This window comes from Mandrillus leucophaeus, unplaced genomic scaffold (assembly GCF_000951045.1).
Source record: "Mandrillus leucophaeus isolate KB7577 unplaced genomic scaffold, Mleu.le_1.0 Scaffold1937, whole genome shotgun sequence".
Taxonomy (NCBI): domain Eukaryota; kingdom Metazoa; phylum Chordata; class Mammalia; order Primates; family Cercopithecidae; genus Mandrillus; species Mandrillus leucophaeus.
In genome coordinates this window covers 132,699-149,875 of record NW_012101962.1, presented here as the reverse complement: position 1 = coordinate 149,875, position 17,177 = coordinate 132,699, and the positions used below count along the sequence as shown (strand labels likewise).

The 17,177-nt window shown below is 38.3% G+C and overlaps 1 protein-coding gene across 1 annotated transcript in view; it reads right to left on the bottom strand.

Moving 5' to 3' along the window:
• The window catches only part of LOC105538524 (myotubularin-related protein 13-like), an 86,773-nt gene that overhangs the window by 35,427 nt on the left and 34,169 nt on the right, over window positions 1–17,177 (bottom strand). Inside the window, exons 6-8 of the mRNA XM_011978396.1 lie at window positions 4,629–4,761; window positions 3,276–3,384; window positions 613–726 (exon numbers count right to left, since the gene is read on the bottom strand). Coding sequence (XP_011833786.1) covers window positions 613–726; window positions 3,276–3,384; window positions 4,629–4,761 — 356 coding nt within the window. The remainder of the gene's footprint in view (window positions 1–612; window positions 727–3,275; window positions 3,385–4,628; window positions 4,762–17,177) is intronic.

Below are 17,177 nucleotides of genomic sequence, written 5' to 3'. Positions count from 1 at the left end.
AAGATAAAATAACTGCAAAAAAAATTCAATCTGTTTCAATGAGAAAAACTGAAGCCACAAGATGTTTTAAAGCTTTACTTGGCTTGAATGTAGTGTATACTTCTCCTTCTTTGGTATTTCTATTCATATGGCATTTAGAGTGGAATGTTGGACATTTTATGTATCAATAAGACACATCTTTCTGTAATAACCTGAAAGTATTGGCAAGACAATATTACAGTGTTTTGTAGGTACCAAAGAGGAATGAGATGCCAATAGGGAGGCTAGAGAAGAGAAGCCAACACCTAATGGGGGATCTTAGGGGAATCAGGGATTTCAAGGCAGAGCCTTGTTTTCACAGGTGAATTTCCAATACCTAGGACAGTACTAGGTCCTGTACGCTGAATGAAGGAAGCAATGTAGAACAAATATTCAGTTAGGATCCAAAATATATGTTTTAGATAACTACCTAGTAAACGAATAATTCTAAATACTATAAAAGAATATGTTCATGTTTCCAACATATAGCTCTCTTTAAAGTAACAAACTGTATTGACAAACATTTTCAATTTCAGCTATCTTAGCTTCAGATTTAAATAAAGAGAAAGTTACTATTACAAAAACATGTCATACCAAAGAAAGAGCTGATTGCGTCTGATGTAGAAGTGGTTCTGGGAGAGAAGAGAGGTGAATACATTCAGGAATTTTAATAGTGCCTCCATCCAAATCTGCTATGATTACATCTAACTGAAAGAGATAAAAAAAATTAACCTATAATTACGGAAATACATTTGTTGTTAAGCAAATTATTTTTCCCTTGACTAATTCAAAATGAGAAGAATCACGTGTGGAAGAGACACTTGTTTGTCCATAGTAGTACAATTCTGGGCTAACAAGTTCCCAGCAACACTGTGTTTCCCAGCTTCCTTTGAAATTAGATGTGGCATGTGGCTAAGATTCTGCCAATAAAACATGAGAAGTGACATATTCCTGTCCTTCAAGAGAGGGGATATGTAAAGCTCTCCTATGCTGTCTTTCCTTTTCCCTTAGACTAAAATTATAAACTGACAGCAAACCAGCCTTCAAGCATACACATGATGACAATGCCTGGGAGGATTCTGTTGGAGAAACAAGAAGGATGGAAGCTTGGATCTTGAATGACTTCATAGAGCAGATTGGTCTGGCATAATGGAATATGTCTATGGACTGCTGCATGAGTGTTCAATGACACTATTTTGTTTCAGCCATTGCCTTTTGTTCTGATTTTACTGTATATGCGGCTGCAGCAAGCACAGAGGATTGCATTTCAGACACTTTATTCAAGTAGTTTAGTAATATTCTAAACAAATTAGTATTTATTACAAGAATTAACAAAGCAATTAGTATACATCAAAAGGGTACTGTTTAGCCACTTAGAAAAATCTGATTTTTAGCATTTTACAAAAGTCTATTTAAAAATAACTTACATAAAAATGTAAGAGAAAACAGCCAAGATGAGTGAAGCTGTTATATTGACAATATTATAATTCATTCTAATTTATTGATTACGATTTTAAGAAATTTGCATTTGGCAACACTTGGTTTGTCCTACCTCCAGCGACTGTTTTTATTTATTTATTTGGCAACACTTGGTTTGTCCTATCTCCAGTAACTGTATGTATGTACGTATGTATATGTGTATGTATGTATGTTTGTATGTATGTATTTTTGAGACGGAGTCTTACTCTCACCCAGGCTGGAGTGTAGTGGTGCAATCTTGACTCATTGCAACCTCCACCTCTCAGGTTCAAGCGATTCTCCTGCCTTAGCCTCCTGAGTAGCTGGGATTAGAGGCATGCGTCACCAAGCCCAGCTAATTTTTTGTAGTTTTAGTAGAGGCGGGGTTTCTCTATGTTGGCCAGGGTGGTCTCAAACTCCTGACCTCAGGTGATCTGCCTGCCTTGGCCTCCCAAAGTGTTGGGATTTTAGGTGTGGGCCACCGTGCCTGGCCTCCAGTGACTGTTTCCATTTAGAAGAAATAAAATTACCTACAAACCAGGTGGGTATGCTTCTAATTAGTATTAATTAGGTTTTATTGAATGTTTATTGATTTATACATATTTTTATATGGTGATACCAAAATTAAATAGGAACTAAGTATCAACACCTAAAGTTAGAAAGAATGATGACTATACGAATGAAAGTCCTATTTATAATGTGGAATAATATTTTGTTACTTTAAATGATACCTCTGATTTGGTTACAACTGTAATTACTTAGTTGCTGGCATTTAAAACTAAAACAGAAGCAGAATTACAAAATCTTAGGGATCTGTGGAACACAGACGTTATGCAGCCTAATTTTACAGTAAAGAATTTCTCTCAGACTCCCTGTAAAGTGTCACATAATCTTTTCCTTACACTCTACTCACAGTGCTTGAGAGTACACTTCTCATCTCACATAAGGAAATCCATTCTATAACCGGGCAGTTCTAATTGTTGGAAATACTTTTAATGGGCAGAAATCCGTTTCTACAGCCACTTTATCCACCGATTCTATTTCAGCCTTTTAGAGTTACAAAAAATGAATCTCAACCCTTCTTCTATGACAGTAACTTAAATACTTATCTTTACCTGTGAAATAGTATCAGCTTATTACCTGAGAAAATTTCCTTAGGCCCTTACAGAATATAGTTTCTAAATACTTGATAATCCTGGATGTCCTTTTCTGATAAGCTTTATTTTGTTACAGTCCCTCATGAAGAGTGATACACAGAACTAAATGAATTATTCCAGAACTGGCTTGAATGTAGAGTATACTTTTCCTTCTTCGGTATTCCTATTCATATGGCATTAAGAATACAAAAATTTGGTGGAAGCTCATATCAAACTTGTGTTCTACTAAAACTCTTCACTCTTTTGAATATGCTTTCTGCTTTGTTAGTTATCAGCAATTTGGTATCAAGTCAGGTCTCACTTCAAAATATAAATCAATTATGCACTAATATCAAAAGTATAAATAGAATATTAGTAGATTAATTTATCTTTTGTCATATGTAAGATGAATAATAAAGATAAACAATGCACCAAAAGAGGGATATTTAAAAATATTAATAAATTCCTTTATAAAACCTCCTATACTTGTATATGGCAAAATTAATATACAGACTTTTCAATGATATTTTTCTTCTATCCAATCTTTTCTACTGGAAATGCTACAGATCTGAAAATAGTGATGGGTTGAAATGTTATAGGACCCAAAGTAATACGATAAACTTCTGGACTCAATAACTGGAAACTTTAAAGATGAATACTTACAAGTTCGTGGATATCAGTTTTAAAGATAGAATGTACTCCAATAATGAAAGGTGTTGGGGAACTCAGAACTTCCAGTAGCTGAGCCGGGAGAATAGGGATATAAGGATAACTGGAAAGAATAAAAATACGTGTCACATATATTTTTCTTTAACATAAACATATTTTCTTTCATCTTTATGCTGTGTAAGTTGCATATTACTTAGGTTTAGAAATTATCAATAATGTTTTCATGCTTTTTAATACTAAAATTTTGGAAAAAATGATTTAAAAATCTTCATGTGAAAAATACAATAAGATATAAGACATAAAGTGAATGGAATCCAAGCCTGCTTCCTTAACCTTTGTTTCTTCTAGGCAAGCAGTCTCTTTAGGTCTTCTAATATTGTTTGAAAGCATTTTTCCTTACATAGAAACCCGACATTAGACAGTAACACTGACTCTCTGATAGGGCCTCCCCTCTCAATATGAGGCAATGATTTGTCTATATAAAATAAGCACTCAAATTCCACCGTCTATACTTGATTTTTGCATTCAATAAGAATGGCAAAAACAAAAACAAAAACAAAAAACCAGGACCAATAATTCTCTATCTTATCTAAAAAGTTAAGAAAAGTACCTAAATTTAAAAAAATTTTTTAAAGAAATTCTGGAGTCTAAAATTTTATCTAGTTTATATGAACTAATTTCCTAGATGTTAGATTATCAGTTGATTAAACAGTATATTAGAGGTATGCTATTCTAGTTATAGCACTATTAGGCATCATTGTTTTGTTTTTTAAGTTTTTATTAGGAAAATTTTTTTAACATATCCCATAAAAAAACAGAGGAAAAAATTATAATGAAGCCCTGCAGTAATTGTCAACTTTGAGAATTACCAATGCACGGCTACGTATATATCTCTACCCACTTTTTTTCTCTTCTCTACTGTATTATTTTCGAGCAAATCCCAGATGTCACATTGTTTACCCATAAATACTTCAGTGGGTATCTAAGAAAGATAAGAGCTTTTTATTAATAGAATCTCTACCACTATAACTTCTAAAAATTAATAATTCTTTAATATCAAGTAGCACTGACTAGACATTTATGCCAAATGTGTTAAAAGACAATTAAAAGTTGCTGACAATACTATTCAAATTAAATATTTTTACACTAATCAACATTCAGTAATGGACAACTTGGAAAGTCTCAAATTCTAGACTAGATTTTATCAAAACTATGACTCATGTAACAGCATAACTTTGTGAAATACCCCTATGTGGTTCAAAACCATTGTGCCATAACATTATGACTTATCGACAATAAGTGATATGTAGTTTAGGAATAAATAAAATTAACAAATGAAAACCTCACCTATATTTAAGAGGAAACATTAAAGATTCCAGGGCTCGACAAGCATCGCTAAGTCTCTGGAAACTTGCAGAATGGAAGAGAACCTTATTTTCTGTGAGGACTGCACAAAAGAGGCTGAGGACATTCTGAATTCCTGAAAACATAAGAGCAAGGACTTACCAAATGCATTTAATTTTATATGTGTTGTCAACAATCATAGACAGTATACACGGAAAGAAAAAGCCAGTAATTTTGGACTCTGAAGGAAAATACTTGGTTAAACTGTAAATTCCATGTAATCTATGAGTATTTGTTTTCCTAAACTTTCAGTTTTGCCTTTATTCTTCAAATCAGGTAATACTCATTGAACATATTAGTTGTTTGGAAATACACTATTACCTTCTTTTCAATTTCATCTCTAAGGCCTGTATTGAGGTTCCTGTTTTAGAATGCTAGCATTGTTCTAAAAACTAACCCTTGCAGAATCTATTTGTCTGACGTTACTAATACCACACCAGCTTTGTTGTTGTTGAAATTTGCCTACTATATCTTTTCCCATCTTTTAATTTCAACCTTTCTCTACTTCTTGTAAACAGCATGCACAAATGCTCTGCAATTTAATGATGGGGTTACGTCCTAATAAACCCATTGTAAAGTTGAAAAATCTTAAATTGAACATAAATCAGAGACTGTCTGTAACTGAAATATTTTAGTCTGACAACCTTTGTCTTTTAACTAGTTCACTTAATTCATCTATACTTATTGTAATTATTGAGATATACACTAATATATAGAGATATATGTGGTATCTTATTTTATGCTTTTTATTCTATCTTCTCTTTTTTCTTTCTTTTCAATTTCTCCTGTCTCTTCTTTTATCCCCTCTGTTAGTATGGTATTTATAAACTCTTTTTCTATTTTTTTAGTGGCAACTCCAGAAAATACAACATACATACTTATGACATTGAAGTTAAATAAATACATAATTTCTTATTTTCTCCTGTTTATTACTGAACCAAATTATCTTTCTTTATATCACTTCAACTTTAATCATACAGATCCAGTAAAGCAAGAGTCCCCATTTGTTTTCTCAAGGTAAAATACTATATTGTCCCTTTATCATAGCTTATTTCTTCATGTGACATGCAAATTTCCTTAGTCTATTATTAATTGCTATTCCCTCTTATCATTTCCAACTTATCCCATGTGATACATCAGAATCTTTAGTTCAGATTTTAATCTTCACTCATTTTGATTAATGTAATAGTTTCATAAGTGATTTTCCTAATCCAGTCCTTATTCCCTTCAAATCTACCCTCCAGATAGTTTCTAGAATAAAGGAAAAAAATGATATAATGACTAAAGAAATCTAAATATATTTTCAAGTGGTTTAAAAAATTCATATTAAATCCACAAGAATAAATGCTACAAATTTTACAAAATACATTCTTGTGGATTTCACATGAATTTTAAAAACCCACTAAGATTTTGGTACACTTGAACAACAGTGGAAATGAATGAGCTAGCATTATATGTATCATCATGACTAAGTCTCCCAAGTATAATACTGAGTGAGGGTAGTAAGGCGTACAATGATAATATAGTTGTGAAAACAAAATAAATCTCAGGATCCCCAAACCACCAAGCCAAAGGGAAGTCAAGCTAGAAACTGCACCAGGAAAATCTACCTCCTATTTTATTCCTAAATAAGATAGCTACAAAGATTAAAAAAAAAAAAAAAAAGGCTGGATGTGGTGGCTCACACCTGTAATCCCAGCACTTTGGGAGGCGAGGCAGGTGGATCACTTGAGGTAAGGAGTTTAAGACCTGCCTGGCCAACATGGTGAAACCTTGTCTCTACTAAATCCTTATAAAAATCAGTGTGGTAGCAGACGCCTGTAACCTCAGCTACTCGGGAGGCGGGGGCAGGAGAATCGCTTGAACCCGGGAGGCAGAGGTTGCAGTGAGCCGAGGTTGCACCATTGCACTCCAGCCTGGGCAACAGAGCAAGACTCCGTTTCAAAAAAAAAAAAAAAAAAAAAAAAGCTACATACGTCCCATACCTCCCTCACAATTTGCCCACAAAGAAATTCCTTGTGGACAAAGGACAGACAAAACTCAGAGTCATCAAAGTCATCCCTGTACTCCTATGAGACAAATGTGTATCTGATTACTTCCTCTGCCCTATTATTTCACTAAGCCAGACTAAGACTTAAGTGACTATTCCTCTATCTGCCACTCACATGTAAATTGTGTATTCAGTAAAAGGCTAATCAGAGACTCAAAAGAATGCAACCTTTTGTCTCTTATATACCTATGACCTGGAAGCCCCCTCCCCTGCTTTGAGTTGTCCCGCCTTTCCAGACCGAACCAATGTACATTTTATGCATATTGATTGATGTCTCATTTTTCAGCAGGTGGCTAGCCAGACATGAGCAGGGAAGGAGAGGACCCCCTCACTCCCACGCCACCACCAAGAATGTCAGGCAACCATCAGGTGATGGTCAGGTGATTATTAAACTGTCTCTCTAAAATAATAATTGGTCATAGCTGATGCCAGGGAAAGGCAATCTTCCAATAGACAGAAACATCTGAAACTGGTGATCAGCAGCTTCCTGATAAAATCTCAGGAGTTGGAGAGTGGGCTCATGCCTGTGCACTAAGAGGCAAAATGGCAGAGTTTAACTGGTATATGACCCTCTAGGAACATTTGGACTGGTAAAGGAAGAATGCCTCCAGTGAGCATGCGTACAACTCCAGTAAACACATGGCACATGTGACCCCTACCAAATGCTGACAGGTCTTTGTGCATGTGGAGTGCCCACCCCAAGGGAAGAATCCAAGGAGGGGAGATGCAAGACCCTGAACACATGACAACATATAAAATCCCGAGTCAAAGCTCTAACAGTGCACTTAATCTCTCAAGTTGTCTGCTTGGCCCTCTTCCAAGTGTACTTTACTTCCCTTCATTTCTGCTCTGATGCTTTTAAATAAACTTTCACTCCTGCTCTAAAACTTGCCTTGGTCTCTCACTCTGCCTTATGCTCCTTGGTTGAATTCTTTCTTCTGAGGAAGCAAGAACTGAGGTTGCTGCAGACCTGTATGGATTTGCTGCTGGTAACATACTTTGGTGCTGTGGCTTGGATACATTCCCTAATATTAACATACTTTGGTGCCACGTGATTCGAATATGCTTCCGCAGTGGTAAGACATCTCTATGCCTCACCTTCTTTGGCTGGAGGTGTTTAACCCTTGTACACAGTTTTGTTTGCTCTTTTCATTCTCCAGCTTACTAACCATCCCCCAGAACAATTCTCTGCCACAGTGGCTCTGTTCCCCAAGCTCATCTCTCAGCTCCTGCTGATGGGTAGCTCATAGGGGTAGGAAGGACCTTGGAGTCCTTCACAGGTAAGATCCTTGACCTGAGACACAAAGGTTCTCCTAGACAAGAGGCTCATGAGAGTGGTAAGGCTAAAGCCTAAAACTGTGCAATGTCTGGGGTTTCCTCTGCTTTTTCAACTAAAATTGGCTCTTTCCCAAAAACCCACACCACCTATTCTCCCGTTTTCTGTGTGTATTCTGAAATGGCCTTGTACACCCTTCAGACTGTCCACCTCGAGGCAAGTTAGCCTCTTTTGCTTTCACTTTGCATGCCATGTAACTGTTATTGGTACACCCTCAGCTCTTGCGGAATTTGCGCAGCAGCAAAAACATGGGCTCCCTTGTGGATATCTCGAGACTTATACTAGTTTTTACCCTACCAGCTCAGATGACCTCTAATCCTTCCTCTGCCTGTTGGCACACTGCTAGGACAGACACTAATTGGATCCCCAGTCAGCTCCTTATGACTTACCATATGCTTTTTGTTCCCGTTACGGTCCAGGGCTGAGTTTTCCGGTGGCTTCTGAAGTAGTTTCCTGCCCGCATAGGGCCTCATTCTAGCCCTTTAAGGACCCCATCTACCTGCTTTTTTTGAGTTAGCACCCCTTCGGGAGGAAGGGAAATTCTTCCTTTGCCATTTGTGAATTCTCACATCAAGCCCTAAGTCCTCCAGAGGTTACTACTTTATGTTAAGAAGACAAATAAATGTTGCCCTCTCAAATCCAAGGGATGTTGTTTTTGGAAGCCTAAGAAAGGTTTCCATGATTATTCCTCTGGCTTCTTCCTACTTCCTCCTGGAGCTTCCATTTCTCTAATCACTTCCATGCCTTTCTCAATATTCATCAAGATCTTCAAGGTCATATTTGAAGGGAGGGAAGTTCAGCCCCCTTGCAGCACTTAGCTGAAAAACAGGTTTCTTGTCTAGTTAGAGAACAAGGGAAATGGGAATCTGAGAAAAGGGATAATCATTTTGTTGCTAGAATGCTCCAAGTGAGAGTCACTGTAAGGTCATGGAGGCAAGAATATAGGATGGCGCAAGGCCGCCGGCACAAGAGACCCATAGGACAGAGATGGAGGCTGGTCCCAAGTTAACAGATTATCATTAGAACAGAGATGAAGGCAAGGTTAGGGGTAAATAGTAAGACCAGTTCATTCTGGAACCCCATGGATGAACAGGAGAGGGCTCTCTGTTCACTCTGGTATCTCTTCTGTGAAAAGAGGGTACCGAAGTTAAGGGTACATGGTAAGATCAACTCATTCCAGAACCCTAAGGGCAAATGGGGGGCGGCCTATTCAGGATAATAGGAAGAGAAGACACTTTTTTACTTTTTTTCTCGTCTATTCTCTCTTCACAGATGGGTAATTCCATCTTCATACCACAGGACACAACCCTCAGATGCATTCTCAGGAACTGGGAAAAGTTTGACTCCAAAACCCTATAAAGGAAAAGGCTAATGTTTTTCTGTAATACAGCCTGAGTTGAATACAACTGTGCTCCAAGACCAGGAATCTTGGACAGAAAACCAAAATATTAACATAATCTATCAACTAGATTTACTTTGCCACCAGCAGGGAATATGGATAGAAATCCCCTATGTACAGGCCTTCATAGCCCTGTAAAACAACCCTGACCTTTGTTGGGCTTGTAAAATGGATCTAGTGATGATAGCTGCCATAGTCAGACAGCCCCCTCTGGTTGGTTCGGGACACTCCTTATTGGGTATACCCTGGTTTCAAGCCCCAGAAGGGCAAAAGATGACAGCTCAAACCCCACTGCCCCTTCTACCTCATTATATTCTAGTCTCCCAGGCCCGTAGCCCCTCCATATCCAGGGCTATCATCTGGATACCACCCTCTTAGGTCACGCCCCCTTCAAGAGGCCAGTAGCCCCAGTGTACCCACTAGAGCCCAGACTCCATTCACTATGTAAGGCCTGAGCCAAATCACAGTAGAACTAGGGGAGTTTATGGAGGACCCTGACAAATACATCAAAGGGTTCTGTAAACTGGGATTAACATTTGAACTCACTTGGAGGGATTTCTCAGTCATACTAGGGCAAATTCTGTCTAAGGGAGAAAGTGATTCCATTACGGAGGTGGCCCAACAATTTGAAAATCCAATGCGTATGACTGATCCTGGTGGCTACCCTGTAGGAGCCATCACAGTTCCCCAGGTTAACTCCAAGTGGGATTACAATACCCAGGGAGGTATATGGGGAAGAAACCACATGTTCCTCTGCCTGGTAGAAGGCATAAAAGCTAGCAGAACAAAGGCTGTGAACTATAATACATTGGCCTTAACAGATCAAGGTCGTCTTGAAAACCCCATCACTTTCCCAGAGAGGCTACAAGAGGCCCTTGTGAAACATACTAACCTAGACCCAGAGACATCAGAAGGGCAACTGGTCCTACAGGACCATTTCCTAACTCAGGCAACCCCAGATATTCAGAGCAAACTCCAAAAGCTACCATTGGACCCCAATACCCCTATGCCTGACATTCTCAAAACAGTTGCCTTGGTCTTTTACAACAAGGACCAAGAGGAAGAAGAAAGGGCTCAGGAAAAGGAGAGGCAAATGGAAAAGTGGCAGCTCCAACTATTGGCTGTCTTAGAAGTCCACCAGCTCCCTCCAATTTGCCCTAGGAATATCTTCCCAAATAATCGCCATTGGTATAAGAAGCCAGGCCACTGGAAGGCCAACTGCATCAATGGGACAGATGGGAAAAAGCCTTGCATGGCTTGCCCCCCTCCACCACAAACCTGGCAACTGGGAATAGGACTGCCCTGAGGGCTGGAGGGCTCCTGGGAGAGAATCCCTGACCTTGAGCTGAAGTGGCCTACAATCCAGCTGGCTCCCAGATCAAACATCACTATTGAAGGGACAGAGCCAAGGAATGCTTTGGATGTGGCAGGTAGGACTGTAAGTTTTCTTTTGGACACTGGAGTAGCCTACTCAATGCTTACGTCTTTTCCTGGGCAATTATCCTCCAAATCCTGCCAGATAATGGGGATAAATGTAGTGCCCATAACCAGGAGGTTTACTCCTTTGTGCTGCCTATCTGGGGCAACTGTCTTTTCTCACTTGTTTTTAGTGATGCTAGAATGTCCCATGCCCCTTTTGGGAAGAAATATTTTATTTAGTCTAGGGGCTCAGTTAACCTTTCCTCCAGGGCAGACATCCCTTTTCCAACTGCAATCTTATGCCTCAAGGAAACCACACACAAGAATGAACTGCCCATGGACTGTATCATTAATCCAGAGGTCTGGATATGTTCCTACTGTCATATATAACATTTAAAAATGTTACAACTGCAAAACAGTTAAAATTATTACTTTCTATATATTTTTATTTATTAAAGTTCTAGGATACATGTGCAGAATGTGCAGGTTTGCCAAATAGGTATGCGTATGCCATGGTGGTTTGCTGCACCCATCAAACTATCATCTACATTAGGTATTTCTCGTAATGCTATCCCTCCCCTATCCCCCGACAGGCCCAGGTGTGTGATGTTCCCCTCTCTGTGTCCATGTGCTCGCATTGTTTAACCCCCACTTAAGAGTGAGAACATGCGGTGTTTGGTTATCTGTTCCTGTGTTAGTTTGCTGAGAATGATGGTTTCCAGCTTCATCCATGTCCCTGCAAAGGACACGAATTCAACCTTTTTTATGGCTGTATAGTATTCCATGGTGTATATGTGCCACATTTCTTTATCCAGTCTATCACTGATGGGCATTTGGATTGGTTCCAAGTCTTTGCTATTGTGAACAGTGCTGCAATAAACATATGTGTGCATGTGTCTTTATAGTAGAATATAGTAGATTTATAATCCTTTGGCTATACACCCAGTAATGGGATTGCTGGGTCAAATGGTATTTCTGGTTCTAGAAACTTGAGGAATTGCCACACTGTCTTCCACAATGGTTGAACTAATTTACACTCCCACCAAGAGTGTAAAAGAATTCCTATTTTTCCACATCCTCTCCAGCATCTGTTGTTTCCTTTTTAATGACTGCCATTATGGCTGGCATGAGATGGTATCTCACTGTGGTTTCGATTTGCATTTCTCTAGTGACCAGTGATGATGAGCTTTTATTCATGTTTCTTGGATGCATAAATGTCTTCTTTTAACAAGTGTCTGTTCATATCCTTCACCCACTTTTTGATGAGGTTGTTTTTTTCTTGTAAGTTTGTTTGAGTTCTTTGTAAATTCTCTCAATATTAGCCCTTTGCTAGATGGATAGATTGGAAAAATTTTCTCCCATTCTGTAGTTTCTTTTGCAGTGCAGAAGCTCTTCAGTTTAATTAGATCCCATTTGTCTATTTCAGCTTTTGTTGCCATTGCTTTCAGTGTTTTAGACATGAAGTCTTTGCCTATGCCTATGTCCTGAATGGTATTGCCTAGATTTTCTTGTAGAGTTTTCAATAATTTTAAGTCTTACATTTAAGTCTTTAATACATCTTGAGTTAATTTTTGCATAAGGTGTAAGAAAGGGGTCCAGTTTCACTTTTCTGCATATGGCTAGCCAGTTTTCCCAACAGCATTTATTAAATAGGGAATCCCTTCCCCATTGCTTTTGTCAGGTTTGTCAAAAATCAGATGGTTGCAGATGTGTTATTTCTGAGGTCTCTGTTCTGTCCCATTGTTCTATATATCTGTTTTGCTACCAGTACCATGCTATTTTGGTTACTGTAGCCTTGTAGTATAGTTTGAAGTCAGGTAGCATGATGCCTCCAGTTTTGTTCTTTTTGCTTAGGATTGCCTTAGCTATACGGGCTCTTTTTTGGTTCCATATGAAATTTAAAGTAGTTTTTTCTAATTTTGTGAAAAAAAGTCAATGGTAGCTTGATGGGGATAGCATTGAATCTATAAATTACTTTGGGCAGTATGGCCATTTTCATGATATTGATTCTTGCTATCCATGAACATGGAATGGTTTTCTATTTGTTTGTGTCCTCTCATGTCCTTGAGCAGTGGTTTGTAGTTCTCCTTGAAGAGGTCCTTTACATCCCTCGTAAGTTGTATTCCTAGGTATTTTATTCTCTTTGTAACAATTGTGAATGGAAGTTCACTTATGATTTGGCTGTTTGTGTATTATTGGTGTATAGGAATGCTTGTGATTTCTTTATGCTTTTTTAAAAACTAAGAGAAGAAATAAAAAAATACACATATAGTCCATTTACCCACAGATTTGCCATTTCTAGTGTTGTTTGTTCGTGTGAAATCAAGTTATTAACTGGTCTCTCTTTCCTGCAGTCTTAAGGATTTCCTTTGATTTTTTGTTTTTTTGGAGACACAGTCTCACTCGATCACCCAGGCTGGAGTGTAGTGGTGCGATCTTGGCTCACTGCAACCTCTGCCTCCCAGGTTTAAAAGACCCTTCCAACTTAGCCTCTCAAGTAGCTGGGACCATAGCTGTATGCCATCACATCTGGATAATTTTTGTATTTCTTTGTAAACATGGGGTTTCACCATGTTGGTTGTGAACTCCTGGGATCAAGTGATCCACCCACCTCAGCCTCCCAAAGTGTTAGGATTACAGGTGTGAGCCACCACATCTGGCCTTCCTTTTGTATTTCTTATAGAGCAGGTCTACTACTAGCAACAAATCTGTTTTTGTTTACTTGAAGACGTCTTCATTTTATGTTTCTTTGTTTCTGAAAGATAGTTTTGCCAGTGACAGAATTCTTGTCTGACAAGAAATGTCTTGTCTGACATTTTTTTTTCTTTCAGTGCTTTTAATACATCACATCAATGCCTTCTGTCTCCCATTCTTTCTGTTGAGAGACCCACTGTAATAATATTCTAGTTCTTTTGATTCATATTGATGAAGTATTTTATCTTGCTATTCTCAAGAGTTTGCTTTCACCAGTTTTACAATCATGCTGTGTCTACATGGGGATTTTTTTACTGTTAATCTGGGCTTCATTGTGTTTCTTGGGTCTACAGGTTAATGAATTCAACAAATTTTGGAAAGTTTTTGAGATTATTTCTTCAAATACACTTTTCTAATCACCCCCATATCCATCCAGTGGAGATGCTCTGTACCTAAAAGGTATTATTGTCTCAAAGGTCTCTGAGAATCTGTTATTTTATTTCAATCTTTTTCTCTATGTTCTTTATACTGGATCATTTCTCTTGGTCTTTCACCAAATTTTATTTTTATTTCTGACATCTCAAATGTGCTATTAATCTCAGCTAGAGAATTTCTGTTCTAGTTATTTATTTCGAGAAAGGGTCTTACTCTGTTGCTCAGGCTGGAGTGCAGTGGCATAATCACAGCTCACTGCAGCCCCAGCCTTCTGAGCTCAAGCGATCCTCCCACCTCAGCTTCCTGCATAGCTGGGACTAAGGGGTGCACCACCACACCCGACTAATTTTTTACTTTGTAGACATGAGTTCTATGTTTCTCAGGCTGGTCCTGAACTCCTGGGCTTAAGAGATCCTCCTGCCTCAGCCTCCCAAAGTACTGGGATTACAGGTATGAGCCACAATGCCTGGCCTGTTTCAGTTATCATACTGTTCAATCTATAATGTCTATTTGGCTCTTTTTCAGTTTTTACTTCACTACTGAAATTGCCTAGGTGTTGAGCCACTCTCATTATATTTTGTCTTAATTCTTTCAATATGGCTACCATTAATTCTTTTAGCATATTTATAATAGCTGATTTAAAGTCCTTATCTGCTAAATCCAGTATGTGTGTTCACTCAAAGTCAGTTAATACTATTTTTTTTTCCCTGAGTATGGGTTACACTTTACTGTTTCTTTGAATGCCTCTTGCTTTTTGGTAAAAATTGAACATTATAAATAATACACTGCATTAAATTTGAATTATTTTTTCCTGAAAGCTTTTTTTTTTTTGAGTGGGGGAGGGTGGTCACTGCTTTAAGCTGCAAAATCTGCTTGTGATGTTAGGCTGCTGATGTCTCATTTAAAAATTTTTATTGTTTAGCTTGGCTTCCTAGGGGTTATCCCTGCGTTTGCATGGTCCACTTGGTCAGTCCATAATTTGGGCAGAGGTTGTGCTCAAAGACCTTGAACCAGTAAAGCTTCTATGTACTGCTGACCAATTTTGCACGGGTTGAAGTGCGTTCACAGTTTATCCAGATTTTAAGTATGCTTTCAGTTCCAGCTGAGTTTTATTGGGTCTTCCTGCATATGTGCATAGTTTCCCAGGCAGCCAGGGATGTATAGAGACACTGTCTAGTCCTTCTAAGACTTTCTCCTCTCCACAATTTCTCCGTTAAATTTCTGGATGATGTGCACTAGCCCCAACTATGACTGTAATTCAGACTGGCATCTGATGTTTTTCTCCTTTCATCTTCTACTGGGTTCAATACTTATACTGATAATGATGCCATGGGTTTTAGCCCTCCACCCCAAATAAATTCCACTCCATCTGGCAGCAAAGCTCGTTTGCTACCCAGCCCTACTCTGCCACTACCACTCTCATTGGCAGAGATGGGATGTAGGGGAGAGAGGGCAACCACCAGATAAGAATGCTGCAGACTCCTGCTGTTTTTACACAAAGTTCTAGCATGAATAAACGTTTCTAAATTTGTCATTTGCTTTTGGTCAATTTCCAGAGCCCTGAAATAGTTGTATTCAACAATTTTGTCTAGTTTTATACTGGTTCTTTGGGGGAAAGGATTTGCTAAACTCTTTGTACTGTCTTTGGTGATGTTAATTTTGTTCTCCCAAATTTTGTCCAATGCTGTCCAATTTCTCCAATGAATACTTAGTATTTTTCCTGCAACTAAAAAGCAATCTGTAGCAAGGCACTTTAAGATCACGTAAATATCTCATCTCTATCAAAATGCCTGGCTAGATTTAGCATCTACTGATAATTTCTGCCTGAATAGATCTTTACTATAATGATTATAGAATTATTTTCCAAATCCAGCACTCACTCTGTATTTACCAGTCAGCACTTGGCATTCTACATAGCAAAATCCTCCCTTTTTCTCTACTTACTTTATTCATTAGCAGTATGGACTCATGAATACCTATATTTTTCCTAACAGTCTATAAGTCATTACTATCCTTAATTATTCTGGTGCTAAACATGTCCTAGATTTATGCAGTAGGAACCCTTTAACTTAGTTCCTGCATCCTTGAGACAGAGCTCTTTACTTTTTCCAGGCTCATATTGTACCTACCCTGTCCTAGCCCCAATCCAGCCATTTCTCCTAAGAGTCCTGGTTCCCTTTGGTGAGAAATGGTATCAAAGACCAAAATTTTAGGTGTTAGGGCATGTGTTAGATCATTTTTACTGGGGTGACTTTGCTTCTAGGCCACTTTTGCCTATAGATGGAGCTAGGAAACATATGCATGTATATATATACATACACATACATACATGAGAACATATACATGCATATATATTTGAGAAATCCTGAGTCTATGCCATTACTTTCAATTCCATTCCATCCCCACAGGGTATCCCTCACTATCCCAATTCATATTTGTATGTTCCTTCTTGTTTCAGCCATTTCAACTAAAAAAAAAAAAATGAAAATGGAGTTCACTATTTGTTTGCAATTCTGTTCCCAAAACTGTCCAAAGATGAGTTTGTACAGTCAAATACTCGTAAGTTACTAAAGTAACTTAGTTTTCCCTCTTCAGTGTGGTTACATTATTTGAATGACAGTGGAGTTTGTTTACATATGCTTTTACTTTTAAGATAATATTTTCTTTCTTTTCCTTTCTTCTCATCCTAATTTTTTTATATAAGACACAAATATGCTGCCACAAGTCAAAATAATTCAGGAAGACACACTTAGAGTAAGTGTCATTCCCTCCCTCAGTTAGTAGTACCGTACCAGGCCAGGCGCAGTGGCTCATGCCTGTAATCCCAGTACTTTGGGAGGCTGAGGTAGATCGCTTGAGCCCAGGAGTTCAAGACCAGCCTGGGTAACATAGTGAAATCCCATCTTTACTAAAAAATACAAAAATTAGCCAGGCACGGTGGTGCGTGTCTATAGTCTCAGCTACTTGGGTCGGGGCTGACATAGGACGACTGCCTGAGCCTGGGAGGTCGAGGCTACGGTGAGCTGAGTTTGCATCACTGCACTCCAGTCTGGGCAACAGAGCAAGACACACCCTGTCTCAAAAATAAAATAAAATAAAATAAAAATAATAATAATAATACTGTATCAATGCCAGTTCCTGATATCCATAATGTACTAT